Below are 20,114 nucleotides of genomic sequence, written 5' to 3' on the forward strand. Positions count from 1 at the left end.
AACGTAACGAATCTGTACAGGAACAATGAATTCGTCAGTTACTGCTCAATTAAGAATCCGTGCCAAGGTGGTTGTAGCCGTTGCTTGACCACAGTCCCGATGACACCGATCGTTGAAATAAGTCTATTCGTAACCAGACAGTCACGTCTACGATCTACCGTTCACCATCCGTACTGTCTCCTACCTACGTCATATGCTTAAAAATATAAGCTACTATTGTACTCGAGAACCTGTGGTATACGTAGACGAATGATGCTGGCTTTTCTGTGAAAGTAGCGTCACATCTGGCGTTACGCATATCGTCACAAAAAAGGTTCCGTGTGCACTTTGCATTCATTGCCTGATGACGAACATGTTCAAAGGTCTTTGGACACTGATATGCACGAGACAGGAAAGAGTTACGCTGGATTTTAATTAGTAACTTTCACGATAAATAATTTCGGGAATCATTGCTCGTCAAGGTGCAAGAAAGTTTGGCGATAAAGAACATTCCAAACATTCACAGAGCATCTTAATATCGATAAGCAGTGAAAGTTATTCACTTATAGAAAGCATATGCAGCGAATAATTAAACGTGGATATTCCATGGCGGTAATGTACGTGTTCTCTTTGGTGTACAATGCGCATTAGAGATCTGCCACCGCTGTAAAATTATAACATTTGGAAACTAGTTGTTGTATTCTTACCTTCCAGTAGTTTTCATTTACTATACGATACACTCATTGTGTAATATTTCTTGATTTCGACAGTTTGAAGGCTGTACGAGTAAAATAAAAGTGAATGTTCGTGGTTCTGATTAAGCATCCAGCTCTTTTATGTGGATCACGCGATCCGTAAAATTATGCACGAATAACGAAGTTGTCTTATTGTTCGTCGTAAATGACAATAAAAAAGGCGATACGATTTTCAAGCAATTCGTTATGGTGAACGATCTAACATCATCGCACGATATTTCTTTTTTTTTTCTCTCAAACGACATTCCGCGTATTTGCGCAATTTTCTCGAAGTACTTACGGCAATCCTTCCCCCTCCGTTTCCCATTCCCCTGATCTTTCTATGTCCCGGTTACTTCTAATACCGGAAAATTAACGCAAAATTGACAAACTAATTTTATAACGGGACGAGCGAAAACAAGCTCAATGATATCGTGGAAAATTGCTACTGCACTTCGGTATAACGAAATGTGCTGCTTCGACTTGCTCCAAGTTCCATGCCCGAGAATAGACGCTTCGACTAAAAGTAAGTCCATCTCCGATACTTGATCCGATTACGAGGTAAACGGTGAAATTTCTGGAATATGGAAAGTGCAGCGATGTTAACAAACAGTATTACTAGCCGAGAAGGCCTATAAATCTCTCTGTCTACGTACTATTTTACTCAATTGCGCGTTATTAAAGTTGGAGATGTATATGGGCTTTAAATATTATACATATCTTACGTGTAGCCTTCGGAAAGCCTTGTCGCGCAGATCGTATTTCATAGTCCGCAAATCTTTTTTTTATTTCGATAACGTCACGATATATCGCAAATAGACTGTACATTTTTATACAAAGTTATGTTCTTACGTTTACGTGTAACCCAATTAGAGATTTCTTTTACTCTTTATATATTAACAATGAGTACTTAGTTTAAATATTTTGTATATTTTTGCATATTACGTACATTTTGTAAACCCATAAATTCCTAGTATAACTCTATTTTTAATCATTTACGTGTTTATTTCATAGAGTTTTAGGGTACAAATTTTTACGTCGTTTCCTAATTTTTCGTTGCTTTTAGCATTTAAAGAAGGAATTCTACGTACGCAGTCATTAACAAAATTTTAACGTAGAGTATGATCGACCGCTCTACAATTATCGGCCGCCTTTGTGGCAAGAATGAATGGGATGTCAGTCAATCGTCGACAGCCAATGCGACCGTATGCTATGCACATCCGACTATGCATACGTGTCATCTTGTCTGCAAGGTTGCCACTCATGGTGTCCGTATCTTACTTGATTACAACTAAACCGTACACGGTATGTACTCTGAAACCACGTTAGCGTTCTATGAATGAACGTACGTGCATCGTATTATTGGTCGAGGCACGTACATATGTAAAAAGCCAAAAAGAGACAATGAGAGGAAGAAAGGGACAAACGGAGGAAACGGATAACTGGAAGAGCGTACTACCGGTTACTGCTTGATCGTACAAATCAATATATTTATATATCGACGAATTATGTATGCACACTATCGCTTATAAATAGTATATCACCACTTGATGAATATATAAATTAATGGGAAATTAATAATTAGAAGCAGTACTTACTACGTTTCTTATGGAGTCACTCACTAGTCTACAAAACTAAATACCTATTTATTAAAAACATAGCAATGATATTTTACTATTTATTGTATATAAATAGTACTACACAACATACATATATTTATCACTTAAATATCGTTGCTTGTATTAACATCCGGAGTTCTCCTATCAGTTTAGAAAACCCTTTAATAATACAATAAGAAAAATAAATTTATTAATTATATATATTATACATTACTATATATATTTATTTTGTAAAAAGATAATTTTACAGTTCAACTTATTCGCAATATTACATTCAAACATGCTTTAAACATTTTGTACCCTATATTGTGACTTTTGACTTTGCACATTTATCAGATTCATTGCTGTATTATACATTCATCTTAGAATCGTAACAGAATACACAGTGCACCATAACAAACTTGATAACGATCGTAGAATTGTTGGATCAAGTTTCGCTTCGTGGTTAAAATCTGTGATAATTTTCATTGTACATATTTATTTTGAACTTAACTAGCAACGCTGAAAGACACTTGAAAGTATGAGCTCAATACCTAATTTCATAAGAAACGATGTCTGTGGGAACGAAGTGGAAATTTGATATGTACATGGTGTTGTAACTTTATGCTCGCTATTCTGTTTATGGTATATAGTACATTGCAGGGAAGTATATAGTTCAAGATTTAATACAGGAGTTGCATAAAAAATTTATTATAATGAATTCCAATTTAATTTGCCAAATTATATATTAAACGTTTGAACCAAAAGTGAGGTGGATACGAATGTGAAAATCGTGTAAAATATTCTTTTACATGAAATATTCTTCCTGATTCCCTTCTGTGTACATTCGCAAATGCTGTCGGTCAGCAGTTACGAAGTGACATATGCCGGACAATTAATTGAATAAAAGCGAAGTCTGATGCCTCTTGATACTCCGCGTTCTTCGCGTGATTGCTTGAGAGTATCAACGACCTGGAATTCGCGTGAATTGAAGTTAAATGATAAAGCCTTTTCTAGGACACTCTTCGTTAAGTAAACTTGTCACTATGCACAATTTTACATTCGTTTCAAAAAGTGTTTCTTTATCTTTGCAAATGAGATTTAGATTATAGAAAAAATATCATTTCGTGATGTTATTTTTGTATAAAGTATCACCAGGTTGTTTAATATTTATCATGTATATGACCATATTTATAATCGAGTCTAAGTGCATTAACATAGAATGCTTGAATATACTTTGAAAGTCGTCTTTAGCGGAAGTCACTCCACTTCATTCATTCTTTTTTTTTTACGCGTACTATTTCGTTTACTACTTTGGTGACTTTATAGCGTCCTTTGTATTTTCATCACGACTTCAATTGTCCTTGTTCTACAATACCAATAGCGTTCAGAGTTTACATAGTACTCGTGCGCAACTTTATCGTGTAAGAAGATTATCTTTTGTCCTCTTTTTAATTTCAATTCGTTGTTTGTAGTTCGTTTCCCCCGATAAAAAAAGTCCGATATTCATTTTCGCGATCGTCGAGCACGTATGCCCCTGAAAAAACAGATCCAGTTCATCTATTCGTCTATTAGTCTCCTAAAAATGCGTAGCACCAAACTCGACCTTCTCCCCTAAACGCTTTTAGCTCAGCAGTGAACATCTGCACCTACATCATGTAGCCAACCCTCCAACCGAAAATAGAAACTATTATGATGGAGCATCTGTACTGAAAGTAGAACGAAGAGGAGAAATCTTAGCGAAATATGGGATCAAGCGTATGTTTCTTTGCCAGAATAAAGAGCACTTGGACAAATTGCCTAAGACACTTGTGTACATAAAATTGAACTATTTAGAATTTTGAGAAAATAACTTGCGATCGTGAAAGAAGAAGCGTCGTAGCAAATAACGATTTGCTGTCGTACGTAAAATGCGTCAAATCAAATGCGTCAATGATACATCTCGAAGCAGGAAGGACGAGCAGCAACACATCTACAAGTCATTCACGTATAGGCTTTATCAGTAAGGTTAATCGTACCGTGCGGAAGAATGCTCACGATAAGAACCGAAGAAAAAAACGTATATATGTATGTGCACCAAGGACTGCGTATGTAAAAAGAATGCCAGTATAATCGGCACATAATCGGCGCTAATACAACTGGAAAACCGATGATTCACTGAGAACTCGCAGTTACATAAAGAAATAATAGTGAGGAAATTACTGAGCTTTTTGAAAATAACCGCAGTTAGCGGGCTACGAACGAATCCACGAAAACCTATATTTCTGATTCGCGACGTATTATGTAATACGGCAAATACGCGCGCATGTGAAATTCACAAGACAAACAATATCAGAATATTTTATAGAAGTTTGTTCAGAAGCTTTGTTGTACGAATTTGAGTAATTCGAGAGAAGAGTCTGGAATAAGAAAGCTTCTGAATCCAATTGGCGCTGTAACAGAAGGTCAAGGCTGTCTTGAAACGATGTGACGCAGGTTCAAACTTCAGCGAGCTGTCGCGACTGCTGTCTTTTCGCTTCTCGTGTTATACTTAAAATTCAATGCCCTCAGATAATCTACTGTTTGACAAACATATTCGTGCAACCTGGAAAAAGAAACGCTGATACATATAAATATAGATTGATCGTTCTTGTAGATCGCACCTTTTTAATTCATACTTTTGAATTCTTATACCAAAGGTCAATCAGTTGAGACGCCGGCATTTAAAATTCTACGTTTCCGACTGTTTAATATCCGCGATGTATGCATGTATTTGCATGTATTACATGTATACATAGTTACGATGTATTACATATTATGATGTTTTACGTCGAGAGGATAATACTTTTATAAGGTTTTCATAGCATGCAAACGTGTCTTTCTTTCACATGTTATGTGTACAAAGTCTTCTACATATATTTAAAAAAAAGCCTATGCATATATTGACAAATGTAACGAGTGCACGCGAGCATGTGATTATGAGCACCGCTGCTAAGGTGACTACGTTTCATCATTGGGTGTGAGTATATACCGTATGCCGCATGGCATAGCCCTATGCTCTATACGCTCGGACGTACGACGTACGACATTAGGAGATGCTAGAAGAGGGGTAAGGGAAGTCCATGTTGGCCCCTGTCCTGTAGCTGTAACGTTGATGTTTGAATATCCCGTTTCCAACAGTTTCCAGTATGCAACCAGCGGAGTTTGGTCGAGGAATGTTCCCAATCTGAATGTACCCAACCTGATTGAAGAACTTACATAACGGAAAGTTAGACGATCGTAGATAGTTTTTTAAAAATCGAAATTGCAAATATAACTTTTTTTAATCTGCCGCTTTTTCGTGTTTTTCGATCAATCGTTGGTACATCGAATAGGTTAAGAATTATTGACATGGTGAACCTGAAAAGCATGGGAAGGTGCAAAATGCCGTACCGTTAGCGGTTCTGTTTACATTAGCAAATCGTACGAAGCGTCCAATCGTGCTGCTTAACGATTACTTCGCTTCCAGTGACTAATTCTTCGAGGAAGACCCGCAGGTGCAAATGGACGAAGCTTCAGCGGAACTCTTGGCTATTTTTCTGCTTACTTGATTGATCGTTCTGTGGTTGCTCGTAGTCGTTACAAACACTTAGATTTTCCATATTATGCAAAGGAAAGACTAAAATTCAAGCTATGAATAATAACTAATCATACAAAAAATGAAAAAAAACCTGTACACGTAGTTACTACGTGATAAATCATAATATAGTAAAATTCTCTTGCAGTGTCTATGGGCTCGACGCCAGCATCTCACATAAGGTTGCTGCCAGTACTAACAATAAACGAATAATTTTCTTTTCCTTAGAAATAAACATATTCTTCCTCTCGTTTCTTCAGCGAATTACAGAAACCATAATTATTTCCATTCCTTCTTTTCTTGTAATTAGTTCATGTTTGTTTTATATTCGCAGAATCGCATATTGAACTCTACATTCAGAGTTTATAATGTAGATAGAGCATACATTTTATTTCTTTGGGTTAGGAGTAAACGGGAAAAGTACCTGCCGCAACTCGGTATGTGGGTATTTCGTAACGCCTAATGAAGATGAGTACATCTTATTGCTGAACTGCGAATTAAAATAATACGCAGCAAATTGGATGAATGATACTCGGTGAAAACTAGTGAAAAGTGAAATCATCTTGCGCTTCAAGTAGCCTAGCTTGACGATTGTCAAACAATCGATGACAGTTAGACGTATGTATTACTCTTCACTTTTATGTACAGTTAGAAAGCGTATAAAATTACAGGAAGCATCGACCATTCGCTTTTACTGTAAAGATTCACGGATATTCGCTTCGTTGTAAAAATACGTAGGTGTAAAGAAAAAGATTATACATTTTATTATAATAAAAAATTAATAATCGCGTATAAAGTTCATGATATAAAGTTCATTTACATTTACGATAAAAGATATAATTATGACAGATTGTACATACTAGCATTATAGGATGTTAATTTTGTTCGTGTAACATCATGTTCTTTTGGTTGCATACATATTTGAAATAAAACACGATTATTGTTACACAAACAAGCAAATTAATGGCCAAATGATATAAATAATTATCGCGATATAAGATAAATGTGTATGGCCTTTGCATCTTTGTCATTGCACGTGTAAAAAGAACAGCGTCTGTGTCTCATAGGCAATTTAAATGGAAGATTTAATGCTTGTTTATATACATACGTTGGTATGCAGATACATCTGGAGCGCGAATTCCTAATGTTTCCGATGCCGGTCTCCAGCTTAGTACATAGAGTACGGCTGCACTTACAGTTGTACGACCTTTCCTATTCCAGCTCTCAATCCGCCACTGCCAACCTAAACCTAGTCGTTCACTAAACCCCATGTAAAACATAATAAACGCAGTCATCGATAGCTTATTATTCAGCTATTAACGAATCTTTATTTCTAATTGTCCGGAGCATAGATAATTATTTACGTATGAGTATTCTTTGACAACGATCCAAGCAAAATGATTTGAAATGCATTTAATTATCGTAGAATTTGTACGTATTTGTTATTTCGATCTGATATTTTTGATACGGGAAACTCATACAACATTATTATCATAACTGCAAGTGCGTCGATGTAAATAGAAACATACTGATATTGTCAGACTGGCTACAGTATCAACAAAATACACATACACAGCATTCATAACTGTATACGTGCACATGTGCGTTCAGGGGCGAATAGGTTGGAAACTTTGAGATCTCTTGATCACTTTCGTTTACATACATTCCAAATATAATATTATTTCAAATAATTAAGAGGGGTGGAGATTTGGAACATCTATAACCGATCTGTGCTAAAAAAATTGGTTATATAGATAGATTTAATTTTTCATAACTATAATTTTATTTGAAATCTCACTCTTATTTCTTGCAAATCACGATCCAATTTCTTTTGTAACAAAGAAAGATAGTATTATATGATATAAAATTACTAAAGATACTTAAGAATTGTAGAAATAAACTCAAATTGTATTCAATTTCAAACAATGATAATTAGGTTTATAGCAGTTATTATTAAGTACAGGGTTCTCTCATATCGTGAGGCATCACTTCATAATGGCTACCTGGACTTTGCATCTCTTTCGTTGGCAGCAGTGTGCAGAGTAGTATTCAGTGCGTCGTCGTACGAAAAGTAGTCGAGCTTGGCGAGGTCGCATTTTGCGTTGGCACGGAGATTCGGTTCGTGCATGTTTTTGGTTGCAGTCCGAAGCCCGAAAAAAAACCCGCGTATAATATTCGTCTCTGTGCCTGTTGCAATTGGCTAGGATAAAAACGAAAGTGATGAAGTGTGATTCTGTGCGCGAACATATAGGGCGTAGCCACGCATTGTGCAAAATCGGCTGAAAACGAATGACGACAAGGCGGTGCGTGACAGTCTGAGTCTGCCATTGGAAAGGATATCTTGTTGTCTTTTTCGCACCTAGTGGCATTTTGCGTACTCACGGGGTTCGCTGCATCATCGTCATCCTTTCTTTCTCTCTTTCTCTTTCTCCTACCATTTTCTCTAGCTCCTTGTTCCGTATACTATTCAATCGTAGTCTATTATACGCGCTACACAGACAAAATTGAAGACGTCCACGCATGGTGCAGTCCCAATCGCAACACAGTTCTGAATTCAAGTACGAGGTAAGTTATATTGACATTCCGTTTCCTATCCTTCGACAATGTACCATTCTATATAAAAGAATGAGGATTAGTAGGTACGATTGATTGAATCGTGTAGGGATACGAATAAGGGAGAGATACAATATCTATGGGGGTGTGGATCTAACGGGTGTCAATATTGAGGCAGTGGTTGGTGTCTATGCTTCTGGCACACCCATCGCTGCACCACTGCTGGCCAGCGTGTGAATACGAACCGAGCGGAAGGACGAGTCCCTGAGTAAAAGAGGGAGAGTAAAAAGCCGGCATACCGCAGCTTATACTTCGCTCTATTTTCCTCCTTATTGAATTATTCCTCTCCCAGGGATTTCACTCGGCTAGTCTCCTCACCGATTAATCTCGCGGGAAAGAAACCTGGTTTCGTATGATTTCAATTTGCGATAAATACAAAATTGTTCACGCGTAGAAAGCAATCATTAAACACAATATTTGTTTCGATGTTATTTCTTCTTGCGTTGTTAAAAAAGGATACTTTCGTCTTTTTTGAAACGCGAAACGGAAAAAGGAAAGACGACGGAAAAATAAATGGAAATATATCGTAGGTACGTAAGAAGTGTACGTACGGAGTAGGGAGCAAAATTCTGACGTACGCTTTGTTCCGAGTGGCATTCGACTTTCTCGTACCTAGCACGAGTTTCACGCTCCTGTCACGGTGCCGCCTTGCGTGGTTGATCGTCGTTCTGCATTTCTAAAAGATGACTCTTTTTATTTTTTTTCTTCTTTTTTCATGAAATTTTAGATTCATCGCGTTTACGATGAGATCATCGAAAACATATGTTTGGTGTTGGATTTTCGTCACAAAACATACAGTATTAATTTATAGGCGAGATTACAAGCTTTACAGTTTCGAGGCAATGTCGTGTTTGTAGCAGAGATAATAAACAAGTCACAGAATTTTAGATATCAAGATTATATACGTATATAAGCAGTGAAGTTATACAATTTTATTCTTTCTACGAATAAAACTTAAATGAAAAAATAAGATACAATCGTAAGACGATTACAACTAGTACGATTGACTTTTTAAATGCGAGTGTTTAAATATTATTGTTTACCTCCTTTCTTATTACTTGTCTGTTTTGTACACAATCAATTTTTCCATTATACATGGCAGTCGATACATTATTCATTAACTGATCCATCAATTACGCATTTTAACCTCTATCTAAGATATGAATTTCTTTATCATATTTTGGATGATATTAATAACTGGCCGCAAAGCACATTTAGCTTTATATTCATTGTCCTTAACACCTGCGCTCCGACTCGAATCGTACGATAATTTTGATTTATTATCGTTAAGTAACATGAAAAATGATATGTAATCTTCGATTGTATATTTCAAAAATTATATCTTTTATCTCTCATCATTCGATTGTTTAGTAATTCCCATCAATTAATTCGCGTATGCTTTGTATATAAATATTTTCCTAATATGAGAGAATTCGCCTCAACGATTCGTTGTATGTATATCATTCTCCGTAGGTGGACGATCAACATGAACAGCAGATGACTGTTAGCCGAGCTGATGCTCGTTCAACTTTAATATGAGTGAAGTAGTGGCTGTAACACCTAGTGGTGGATCGACACGCCAGGAAAGCGTGGCACACATCAAAAGACATAAATTAGCCAACTGTAATGTTCCTCTTGTGCACGGACGATCAAATCCACCGATCAACACCCGTAATAGGTTGACCACGCATCAACGAAATCATAGTTTGGACTTTAGGTATGTAAATGAAAGCAGCCGTCTAAGTATGTTGCATATGTTTCCGGAGAATATTTATAGTTCTGATAACGTGATTCTTTGGCTTCGGTTATCTACATACATAGACCATCCTCGTATTTATGAACGTATAGAGTCGTACATAATTCATGCAAATATTGTATAAATTTCAGTACATACAGCAAAAAGTTCATCTATCGATAATCGTAGAATTCAACTGTACCTAATGATGTCAATTATTAATAAACTTTAATATTTTAATATCTTTACATCGGTATATGAGTACATTAGATTGCTTTAAAATTGCTTTACGCGAGTTTTAGATATTGGTTAGTTTATGTAATTATAGTAGCTACAAAAAGTATTTGGACATACATATTCTTATCTTCTAATGAAACATTTTTCTTATCAGGTTCTACATTACATTTTCATAGTATCAAATCTTTGTAGTCATACAAAATTCACGAGAGTACTACTAAACGATACGAGATTTAATACACATACTTGAACGTAATTACTTAGCATTATTATTGTTATTATTTAATATTTATTATACTTAATCCTCGCCTATCAGCGTAATTAATTAGTATTTAAATGCTGTAATAAATTCAATGGTGTGTAAATACTTTCTGTAGTCACCGTATATAAGCGATAGAATTGCAATTTGGGTCGCTAGAAGTTTTACGATTAAATCCGGCTAATCGGCGCGCGTCGATTCGAAAATTCATTTGACTGCATACACTGTGTTTGCAGGTCAATGGGTATTTTATTGCCGCCAGTACCACAGGCGAACGCGACCACGCTGACGCATCATCATAGAAATCGAAGTCTTGATTCCGCGCTGCAGCGTATCCCGGAAGTGGACGTGACACCGAGTCCAGAATGCGAGACAACGCCGGCCCCCGTAGCTAAAGCGGCCGCGGTACCGGCGTGCAAAGCGCGCAGCCGGGAACGCGAGGATTTAGCCAGCCTGGGATCTGACGATTCGGGTATACTTTGCGGTTCCGATAGCGGTTCCAGCGACGCAACGAACGCTGCCACCAGAGAGTCGAGCGTCGACCACCTGCATAGTCGTGAGAGCCTCGATTCCTCGTTATCCCAGCCAGGTGACATGGATAGCGTGGATGCAGTGGATGCGATGGACGGCGAAGAAACTAGTACTCCAGTCTCAGTCTCAGTGTCGGTGTCGGTGCCAGTGTCACCTGTGGAACTGGTGCACTTGAGTGAACCTTCTTCGAAAAAGGGTGGTGATTGTAGTAGTAGTGGTAGTGAGCCGCATAAACACGAGAACACGAGCAGTGGTGATCATGGTTCGCAGGAACCGCGCTCCAATAACGTCTGTACAGTCAAAGAACTCGAGGGTCATGAGTACGCGCACGACGAACAACGACGCACCACCGATATGGGTGTGACGGTTGACACGAGAGACTTCCAAAATTCTATGGAAGTCTCGCCAGTGAACGATAAACAGAGTGAACTGGCCGGCGCAGCTATGACTTTGTGTTGCGGGACTGCTGTGCAATCCGAAACTAGCGAGGCAGCTGTGAAAAAGCAGACTGGTGTCGTTTGCCGGAGGCAAGAGACGGTACAACCGAAACCATCCGAAGGTTGTTTGCTCAGACTGTTCGAAAGCCAGATTTTCGACATGTCCATGGCGATCTCTTATCTTTTCAATTCTAAAGAGCCTGGCGTTCAGAGTTACCTTGGTAAGCATCGATGTCAGTTTTATATGCGTTAATTTCATGTAACTAATTCGATTTATTATTTCGTATTATTAAGATTTGTTTCAGTATTCCATTGATGTGGAGATAAATTGAGTAGTCCACAATATTTAAAAATATTTGTTTTTAATAGTAGTAAATAGTAGTTTAGTAGTAGTAGTAGCAACAAAAGTATTTGTTCCGTAAATCATGAAATACATGTATAAAATTTTCTAGGCAACAAGATGTTTAGTTTCCCAGATAATGATGTGGACTTCTACTTGCCACAGTTAGTTGTGATGTATATACAACTTCATGATGTTACAGAAGTTCTTTATCCATATCTTGTCCATAGGTAAGTAGATTTTGGTAAAAGAAGGTAATAGATTGAAAAATTTCTATAAATAATGCTTAAATTATTGTAATTTATTCATTTATTAGGTGTAGACAGTCGGCTGATTTTTCGTTAAAATGTGCCTGGCTATTAGATGCATACAGTTCTGACGCTCATTTGCCATCCAAAAAGAAATCTCATGGGACCAAATTAAAAAATCTTATTCTCTCAGATGAACTCAGGTAGGAAACAAATAATAAAATGAAATACGAAGATATGTTATGAATAATATAAAAACATATCTTTTATACTTATTTTTTGGTATGAAATATTAGGCCAAAAGGAAATGAGAATAAAAAACGTGTAACTGGATTACAAGCTCCCGCGCCGCCAGCACTGACTCCGATGCAAATCATTACATCACCTAATAAAAAGACACACCAAAGATCTCAATCTGATGCCACTGGATTATTTCAAACTTTACGTCGTAGCCATTCCGGTATGTGAATTATGCAAATTAACGTTCTATTTTATTGCGAAATAGTAAAAATGGAAGTAGCAAATTTTATGTGATAACAAATTTCACCACGTACTTGCAATTTATTTTAAGGTACAATAAATAAAGTAAGTCTTGGGGACCTGAGCTCTGGTCGAGCATTTGATAATGGTTGTACCTGTTTCTATTCCTGCCAAGGTGTGGTAAATGATTTACGAGGACAAAAGACCGACTGTTTTTGCAATGTAATTGGATGATTTATGAAATATTTAGATCTCTTTTATTTTTATAGGCCTTTATATATTTTTTTATATGTATTATACTTTATCTTTATATATATAATATTTAGATCTTATTTATGCAAACTTAATTAAAGTATAACTTCGTATTTGTAGGCGCCACGTCTTGCTCCAGAACTTGAATTTATACAAGCATTAATATCTATTGGTAAATTACTTGGAACTATTCCAACAAAGGAAAGTAAAACCGTTCAATTAATAGCGGAGCTTAATACTCTCAATTTGAATCTTCCTGCAAGGGTGTGGCTTCCTTTGCACAGTTCAATACCGCATCATATCGTACGAGTGCCACCACAATACGCTGCTGTCCTTAATAGCAAGGATAAGGTGAAGAATTTCGAAAATCTAAATATTTGTTCAAATCGTAACTAGTGATTTCTTTTTATGAATGTATATTAACATGTCTTAAAACACGTAGGCACCATACATAATTTATGTTGAAGTGTTAGAAGTAGAAGATATTTATACATCACCTGTACCGACAAAAATAGTGGGATGTTCATTGAGGCATACTAAATCTGAAGAAAATTTGACTGGAGGCGAACAGTCTAATGTAATGGGTTCATCAAACATATCCACTTCAGAAACGCAACAAAACATGCCAACAATTAGACAAACTCCAGTTAAAAATATTTCTCCATATTCGGTTAGAAGTACGGAAGTTGCATTTAATTTTCCTGATGATGATCCTAATGATTGTTGGAGTCAAGAAGATGATGAAATCACACAACAGGTACTTGTTTATATCATAAATTTTCTATTCTCCTTCCAATTTAAGAAAACATAAATTTTCAATAATTTTATTCTTCCATACAGTATTTACAACTTCGAAAGCCAAAAGATAGAGATACGATATCTCAATTAAGTCAAGAATCATCTGATAGTAAAGAACCAATATTTGTACCTGGTGATATAAAGAGACGGTTAAGTGAAATGGCTGCTACGCCTAGTGCAACGTTTAATCATGATCCGGAAGATCCATCGGCGGCTGTTTTGAAAGAACCATGGGAACTAAAACAACGTCGCATAAGATCTTCCAGTCCATATGGCCATTTGGCATCTTGGAGGCTTCTTGCTGTTATCGTAAAATGTGGCGATGATCTTCGGCAAGAACTCCTTGCCTCACAGTTACTCTCAATGTTACAAAAAATTTGGCAAGATGAGCAGGTGCCTCTCTGGGTGCGGCCATATAAGTATGAACGACTTTATTATCGCGTATATTTTAACATCTTATTATAGAACAATTTGTTAAATATGAAATTTGATCTTACAGAATTCTGTGCTTATCAAATGATAGTGGTTTAATCGAGCCAATTTTAAATACTGTATCACTTCACCAGGTGAAAAAGCAGTGCCAATTAACGCTTAATCAATATTTTGAACGAGAATTTGGTCCATCTACGTCAGATACATTTATTATTGCGCAAAGAAACTTTATTCAAAGTTGTGCGGCGTATTGTCTTGTCTGTTATCTCATTCAGGTTAAAGATCGTCATAACGGAAATATATTACTTCATAGTGATGGACACTTAATACATATAGATTTTGGATTTATTCTTTCGACTTCGCCAAGAAACTTAGGATTTGAGACTAGTCCGTTCAAATTAACTCCAGAATTTGTTGAAGTGATGGGCGGAAGCCAATCTAAACAATTTCAAGAATTCAAAACTTTAATTCTACAAGGATTAATCGCAGCACGGAAGCATATGGAAAAAATTGTAAATCTAGTGGAAATAATGTTATCAGGTAAAATTTTATGCATGAAGTTTAATGTAATAATTCGACAACTATTTATTTACTTATTATTTCCTATTATAGGATCGCAACTCCCATGTTTCCGTAGTGGCGGAGCAGCAACGGTTCAAGGACTGAAAAACAGATTCCATCTTACATTAACGGAAGATCAATTACGTCGGCATGTGGAGGATTTAGTCGAAGCCAGTATCCATTCGTGGTCTACTAAATTATATGATCGATATCAATATTTCGCAAATGGCACCCTTTAATAATTTAGGATAATTTTTGTAAGAAAGCGAAAAAAAACTTAAGTTAGTACTTCTTATGTGGTACTTCTTCCAGAAATGTTTAAACTTTATAGCATTCCTTATGCACAAATTATCTTTGAAGCTAATTGTTCGATTACATACAAGTATGATCGATAAATGGGAAATGCTTAAATTTAAAATTTAAAAAAAAAAATAGATTTATTCCAAATATATGTAGAATAAGCTAATTTCAGTAGATTAATTTTACTTGCTCTTGAATTATTCCTTAGTTTCTTAAAAAATACTATAATAATTACCTTTTATAGAAATTTGTACAAATATCGCGTTTATTAATAATTAAGAATAATTTGTGAAAAAATATTGTTTACAAAAATTTTATGCATTATACCTGTAAAAAATAATAGCAAATGAAACAGGGAATAATTTATGAAATTTTAATTGTTATGTTAAGTAATATTAAATATGTATAATTGGTTTTGTTATATACATTAAAATGACTATGTATGCCTTATTGGCAACTACAAGTTAACTATCGTCGGTGCAGACTTTGTGACGTTGACTGAATGTTGGACTGCTAGATCGTTATAGCCTATAACAGCGTAATTTGTTAAAGGTGCCTTATTTGTAGAAAATGGCGGGACGATCAAATCCGAACACAGTGAAGTGACTACGTGCGTTGATCTACTGACAAAACTGATCTATTATAAAAAGGACAATCTATAGTTTGTACATAAATATATTGCGTGAAATTTTGTCGAATTCCTTTCGTAGTTAATTTTCGGCAATAAGTAATCCCACCACGATGATGTGAAGGACTTATAGGATGTTTAAGATTCTTGCGGAGTCGTCGAGTGAAAGAAGCATGTACACAAGCTCAGATATTAGCAGGAGACGAATACTCAAAATATTTCCTACTTCATAGATTACTACTACTATAAATACATTTATTTGTAATGATATGCTAAGGATAACTATATAGTAAAAGTTAAGGATCACATTTGAAAGTTTTTACATGTTCTTATTACACACATACGTTAATAGTGATAATGCGAAATATCTTAGTTGTGTGAAGATAGTTATTTAATAGTATTTCTGCGTTACATATGTTCGTTTAAGTAAGTAAATTATAAAGTAAAGAGGTATTGTACATAAAGTGACAAATTTTATCACTTATCAGTTAAGATTAATTGAGAATGAATGTTCGAAGTAAAATCAAAGTCATAGCGAGCCAGCCCATGTATGAAACGTGGGCCCTCTGACTTCCAAGTGTCTTAACTCTCTTTTTTCTGTCGTAACCGTCTCATGATAGAAAGGTGGATCAGAGATTAAGAATAATTGATATTGCATAATGCTCAATACATTGCATTTTAATATTGTACGTTTACGTAATATCCATGCGCTAATTTTTGTTGAATATTTAGTGCAATTCTGCTGTTTACTATAAGCAATTGTAAATGTTATCAAGATTTTTCATTGATTTCATACAATAAATTCTACATTTTCTGTACAATTTGAAATATTAATATCTCTGATTTGCCTTGTTCTTTCGCCACCAATTACGAGCTACTGATAATATCAATTATTAAATAAATATAAAATCTAATAAAATCTATTGTTGATTGACATACCCAAACATTTTAAAATAAGAATAATGTTTTAAGCACGAAAATGTGAAGGAAGAAGTACAAAACTGATTCAAAGATATTCAAATTTTTATTAATTGTACATTGATCGCTACACAACGTTTTTAACTAACAACGTTAACTAAATTCTACAAATACATATTAAGATATCAGTCATAAGAAATTCGGGAAGTACGGATGTACATGTATAATTGATGCATATGACAATGAAAGCATAAGTATCATAAATATCACAATAAGTCATGATTACAGAGATCATAAAAATATCTTATATTCTAGAAAGCTGTTGTAATAAATTAGAAGGTAAAATTGCTTCCAATTTGTCTAAAATATAATAAAATGGATGAGAAAACCAGGCAAGCATCGATCGTGCAACAACACCCATAGTATCAGGATATTGATGTGTTAAAAGTGCTAAGAGCGCTGTAAAGGAGCATAGACCAGCTGTAAACAAAATAAAAAACGGCAACTCCTTTTTAGGGTAAACGCTAACATCGTGAAACGAGGGTAACAATTCACGATCTGCACATTCTGTACAGGTTGGATATGGATAGAATAAATGTCCTCTTTCTAAAGGGTAGGGTAACATTCTAAAAGTACCTTCCCATGTACAATGTAACAAATTAAGAGCACCCTCCATTTGTTTCCAATGAGCAAGATGAAAGAATGCGTAAGCAATCGCTTCTGAGTCCCCCCTTTTTAGTACATGTTCTGGAGGTAAAATTAAAGGTTTCATTTCTAATAAATATTTAGGTACATGAGGATTAAATTCAACAGCTCTGTGAATAGCTTCAACTGCTATCATTTCTGGAGTAGTTAAACCTCTTTTACTAGCGATATCTGTCGAAAATTTATCAGCCACCACTCGCGCTTTTAACAATGCAGCTGTATAACAAATAGTTGCAGATTTTGGTAAACTAATATCATCGTATTTTGCTAATACTGCTTGAACATCTGCATATGCTTGCATTTCTAATAAAGCTTCAATTAAATTTTCATGAATGTTTAATACATTCATAATTGGTGGGACTTCTTTTGTGAGATCTCTAAACATTTTTACTGCTTCTTTCAATTTCCCTAATTTTCTTGCACACATAGCTAACCTTCGTTTAACATATATTAAAACATTTGTATCTCTTCTATGTATACCCTCTGCAATGGCTCCTTGATGTTGAGTACTTTGAGATCTTCTATAATTGTTCTCTGCTACTTTTAAAGCTTGTTTTAAAATCTTTTCTGCCTCTACAATAGTAGTAGCTTCTTCTTCGGCAAGTAAAATATAGGCAGGGGCGCAATCAGGATTACGTTCAAGAGCACTATGCGCAGCTTTTATTCGAACTACTGGATTTCGCTCTCTCCAAGCTGTTTGCATAATTTCATACTCTGCCTTACCTATCAAAAGTAAACAATTAATACTTCAATTTCCACAATATGCTAATACCACTTGGTGGATGTTTACCTGTATCACCTTCACAGGTAAAAAATGTTTGATGATCTTGAGCAGATAGGTTCATATCATAATATGTTAATGGTTCTTTGCTTGTAGCCCAATAAAATCTTTGATACTCAGCCCCTCTAAATAAATTTATTGGATTACGCCAAACTTTACACTCTGGAACATTTTGTTGATTTGAATTTGAACCATTTAAACTTGAGTTATTGCTATCTGATCCATTGTCACCTCCACCAATCCATGGTGAAATGTGATTTAAAGATACTTGTTCAATAAAAGATGTGCCATATTTTCTAAAATACCACCATTCGAAGATTAGAATTAACCCAGAAATTAAGGATGACGTTCCAGTGAGTGCAACATAAAATTTTGGGGTTAAGGTGCTCAAAAACATTGTAGAATCCCACATGCTTGTGAATAATAGGGCCATTTATAATACAACACTGAATGTATTATTTTTTTATTCTTCCTGGTTACACTATTATACTGTCGTATAAACAGCTTTTAATTAATAAACATTATAACACAATCAACGTTTTTACTATGTCCTTGCATTACCCGAGAAATGTTACTTCTTTTATTCTATCTTAACTAATAAAACTAAAATGAAACTATGATCTTAACATTTACATATGTCTTTTTTAAATTTGAAACAATGCATAACTGTTTTCATCGTACTATTAAATGTGATAGCATTTATTTTGTCTGAAGTTGCCGAAATCAGAACTTACATTGCAACGAGATTTTTCGAGAATTGTAGCGCTTATTATACATAATAGATAGTAAGTCGCGACTCTTCCTAGAAATGCTTTAAACCCTATATTTCTTAGCAGAAGGTACATAAGGGAAGTACAATATTATTGATTCAAATAAGTTATAATATTATTTTTATTTTATAATAAATCAAATTGTAACGTCATTGTTTCTTAACGTAAATACTACATAATATAGATTCGTATACCTATTGATTATTTCAATATTATAGCTATATAATGTTTCATACGATATATTGACATCGTAATTATCTTCATCTATAATTTCAATGTTCTAATGATTATGCGTAAAATTGAATAAAATACATATAAGATTAATGTTTTAAAAATTTAATATAAGTTTTTTAAATCTTGTTTGTAATTTTGTAGCGACGCCTATATCCTTGCGCGCTAAGATCAAACGCGTTCATTTCCATTCCTATTAACTTCACTAACGGTGGTGTCTGATAATTGAATTGAATATATATAATTCCTACAATTGTTGCTCTAAATCATTAAAAAAACCTCTGAATTTTTACACGATGGATATTTCAGAATGTGTAACAAAGTTCCCTAACATGTAAAGTCCATCCTGTACCGTGTCTCTGGTAGTATTTCAATTATTTTTCTTAAATAATTATGCATTCGATATACGTTATTGTCATCCTGTCTTTTTCAGAAAAATCGTCGTTACGTATGTCGAATTTGAAATTGGTGTAAATTGGCACAAAAATGCGATGCAAGATATACAACACACTTTAAAAAGTTTGTTATTTCATACTACGATAAGAAAATGATAATTATACGTATACCTTTGACCTACCATGACGGATTTCATTGATCCATTAAAATCGTACTATTTATCATGTTGCAGAAAAATATTTTATTATACTCGCATGGATGATAAATTTGTGACTTATCTACCATTTAAGTGAAGTTTATGGAATAATTTGATAGATAAATTACAATGACAAAGTTACTGCCAACGTAAGCAGATATTATTTTAAAATATATAAGATAATGAATAAACCGAATTATTGCATATAAGATAGTTTAAATGCGAATATATTAATTGTAAATATAATAGATTCGAAAAATTCTAAATGTATGTAAGAATTTTACTAATTATTTTTTTTTTTTAATGTTTAATATCGAAATGCATTTTTAATTTATTTGCTTAATTTAATTTATTATTTAT

At 34.8% G+C, this 20,114-nt stretch overlaps 2 protein-coding genes and 2 long non-coding RNA genes across 4 annotated transcripts; 2 read left to right on the forward strand and 2 right to left on the reverse strand.

The window, feature by feature from the left end:
- Positions 1–796: 796 nt before the first annotated feature.
- LOC139995492 (uncharacterized) lies at positions 797–1,935 on the reverse strand. Its single transcript, XR_011801979.1, has 2 exons — positions 1,805–1,935; positions 797–1,290 (listed from the first exon to the last, which is right to left on the reverse strand). It is a non-coding gene; the product is annotated as an uncharacterized lncRNA (long non-coding RNA).
- LOC139995493 (uncharacterized) lies at positions 1,159–2,259 on the forward strand. Its single transcript, XR_011801980.1, has 2 exons — positions 1,159–1,239; positions 1,780–2,259. It is a non-coding gene; the product is annotated as an uncharacterized lncRNA (long non-coding RNA).
- A 5,662-nt stretch (positions 2,260–7,921) lies between these two features.
- Fwd (phosphatidylinositol 4-kinase beta fwd) lies at positions 7,922–15,236 on the forward strand. Its single transcript, XM_072019724.1, has 12 exons — positions 7,922–8,471; positions 9,993–10,236; positions 10,987–11,939; positions 12,171–12,288; positions 12,375–12,509; positions 12,603–12,766; positions 12,878–13,008; positions 13,159–13,389; positions 13,481–13,795; positions 13,879–14,255; positions 14,336–14,808; positions 14,881–15,236. The coding sequence occupies exons 2-12, from the start codon at positions 10,055–10,057 to the stop codon at positions 15,066–15,068; spliced, it is 3,267 nt and encodes a 1,088-aa protein (XP_071875825.1). The 5' UTR covers positions 7,922–8,471; positions 9,993–10,054; the 3' UTR covers positions 15,069–15,236.
- A 1,526-nt stretch (positions 15,237–16,762) lies between these two features.
- Positions 16,763–18,864, reverse strand: LOC139995851 (protein ST7 homolog). Its single transcript, XM_072019725.1, has 2 exons — positions 18,171–18,864; positions 16,763–18,103 (listed from the first exon to the last, which is right to left on the reverse strand). The coding sequence occupies exons 1-2, from the start codon at positions 18,592–18,594 to the stop codon at positions 16,980–16,982; spliced, it is 1,548 nt and encodes a 515-aa protein (XP_071875826.1). The 5' UTR covers positions 18,595–18,864; the 3' UTR covers positions 16,763–16,979.
- Between the last annotated feature and the right edge of the window lie 1,250 nt (positions 18,865–20,114).

This window comes from Bombus fervidus, chromosome 16 (assembly GCF_041682495.2).
Source record: "Bombus fervidus isolate BK054 chromosome 16, iyBomFerv1, whole genome shotgun sequence".
Classification (NCBI taxonomy): Eukaryota; Metazoa; Arthropoda; class Insecta; order Hymenoptera; family Apidae; genus Bombus; species Bombus fervidus.

Coding starts and splice junctions, on each gene's coding strand:
- Fwd (XM_072019724.1), top strand. CDS start 10,055: ATGAGTGAAGTAGTGGCTGTAACACCTAGTGGTGGATCGACACGCCAG. Junction 11,940..12,170: donor TGGCGTTCAGAGTTACCTTG/GTAAGCATCGAT, acceptor AAAATTTTCTAG/GCAACAAGATGTTTAGTTTC. Junction 13,009..13,158: donor AGACCGACTGTTTTTGCAAT/GTAATTGGATGA, acceptor TCGTATTTGTAG/GCGCCACGTCTTGCTCCAGA.
- LOC139995851 (XM_072019725.1), bottom strand. CDS start 18,594: ATGGCCCTATTATTCACAAGCATGTGGGATTCTACAATGTTTTTGAGC. Junction 18,104..18,170: donor TACCTGTGAAGGTGATACAG/GTAAACATCCAC, acceptor TACTTTTGATAG/GTAAGGCAGAGTATGAAATT.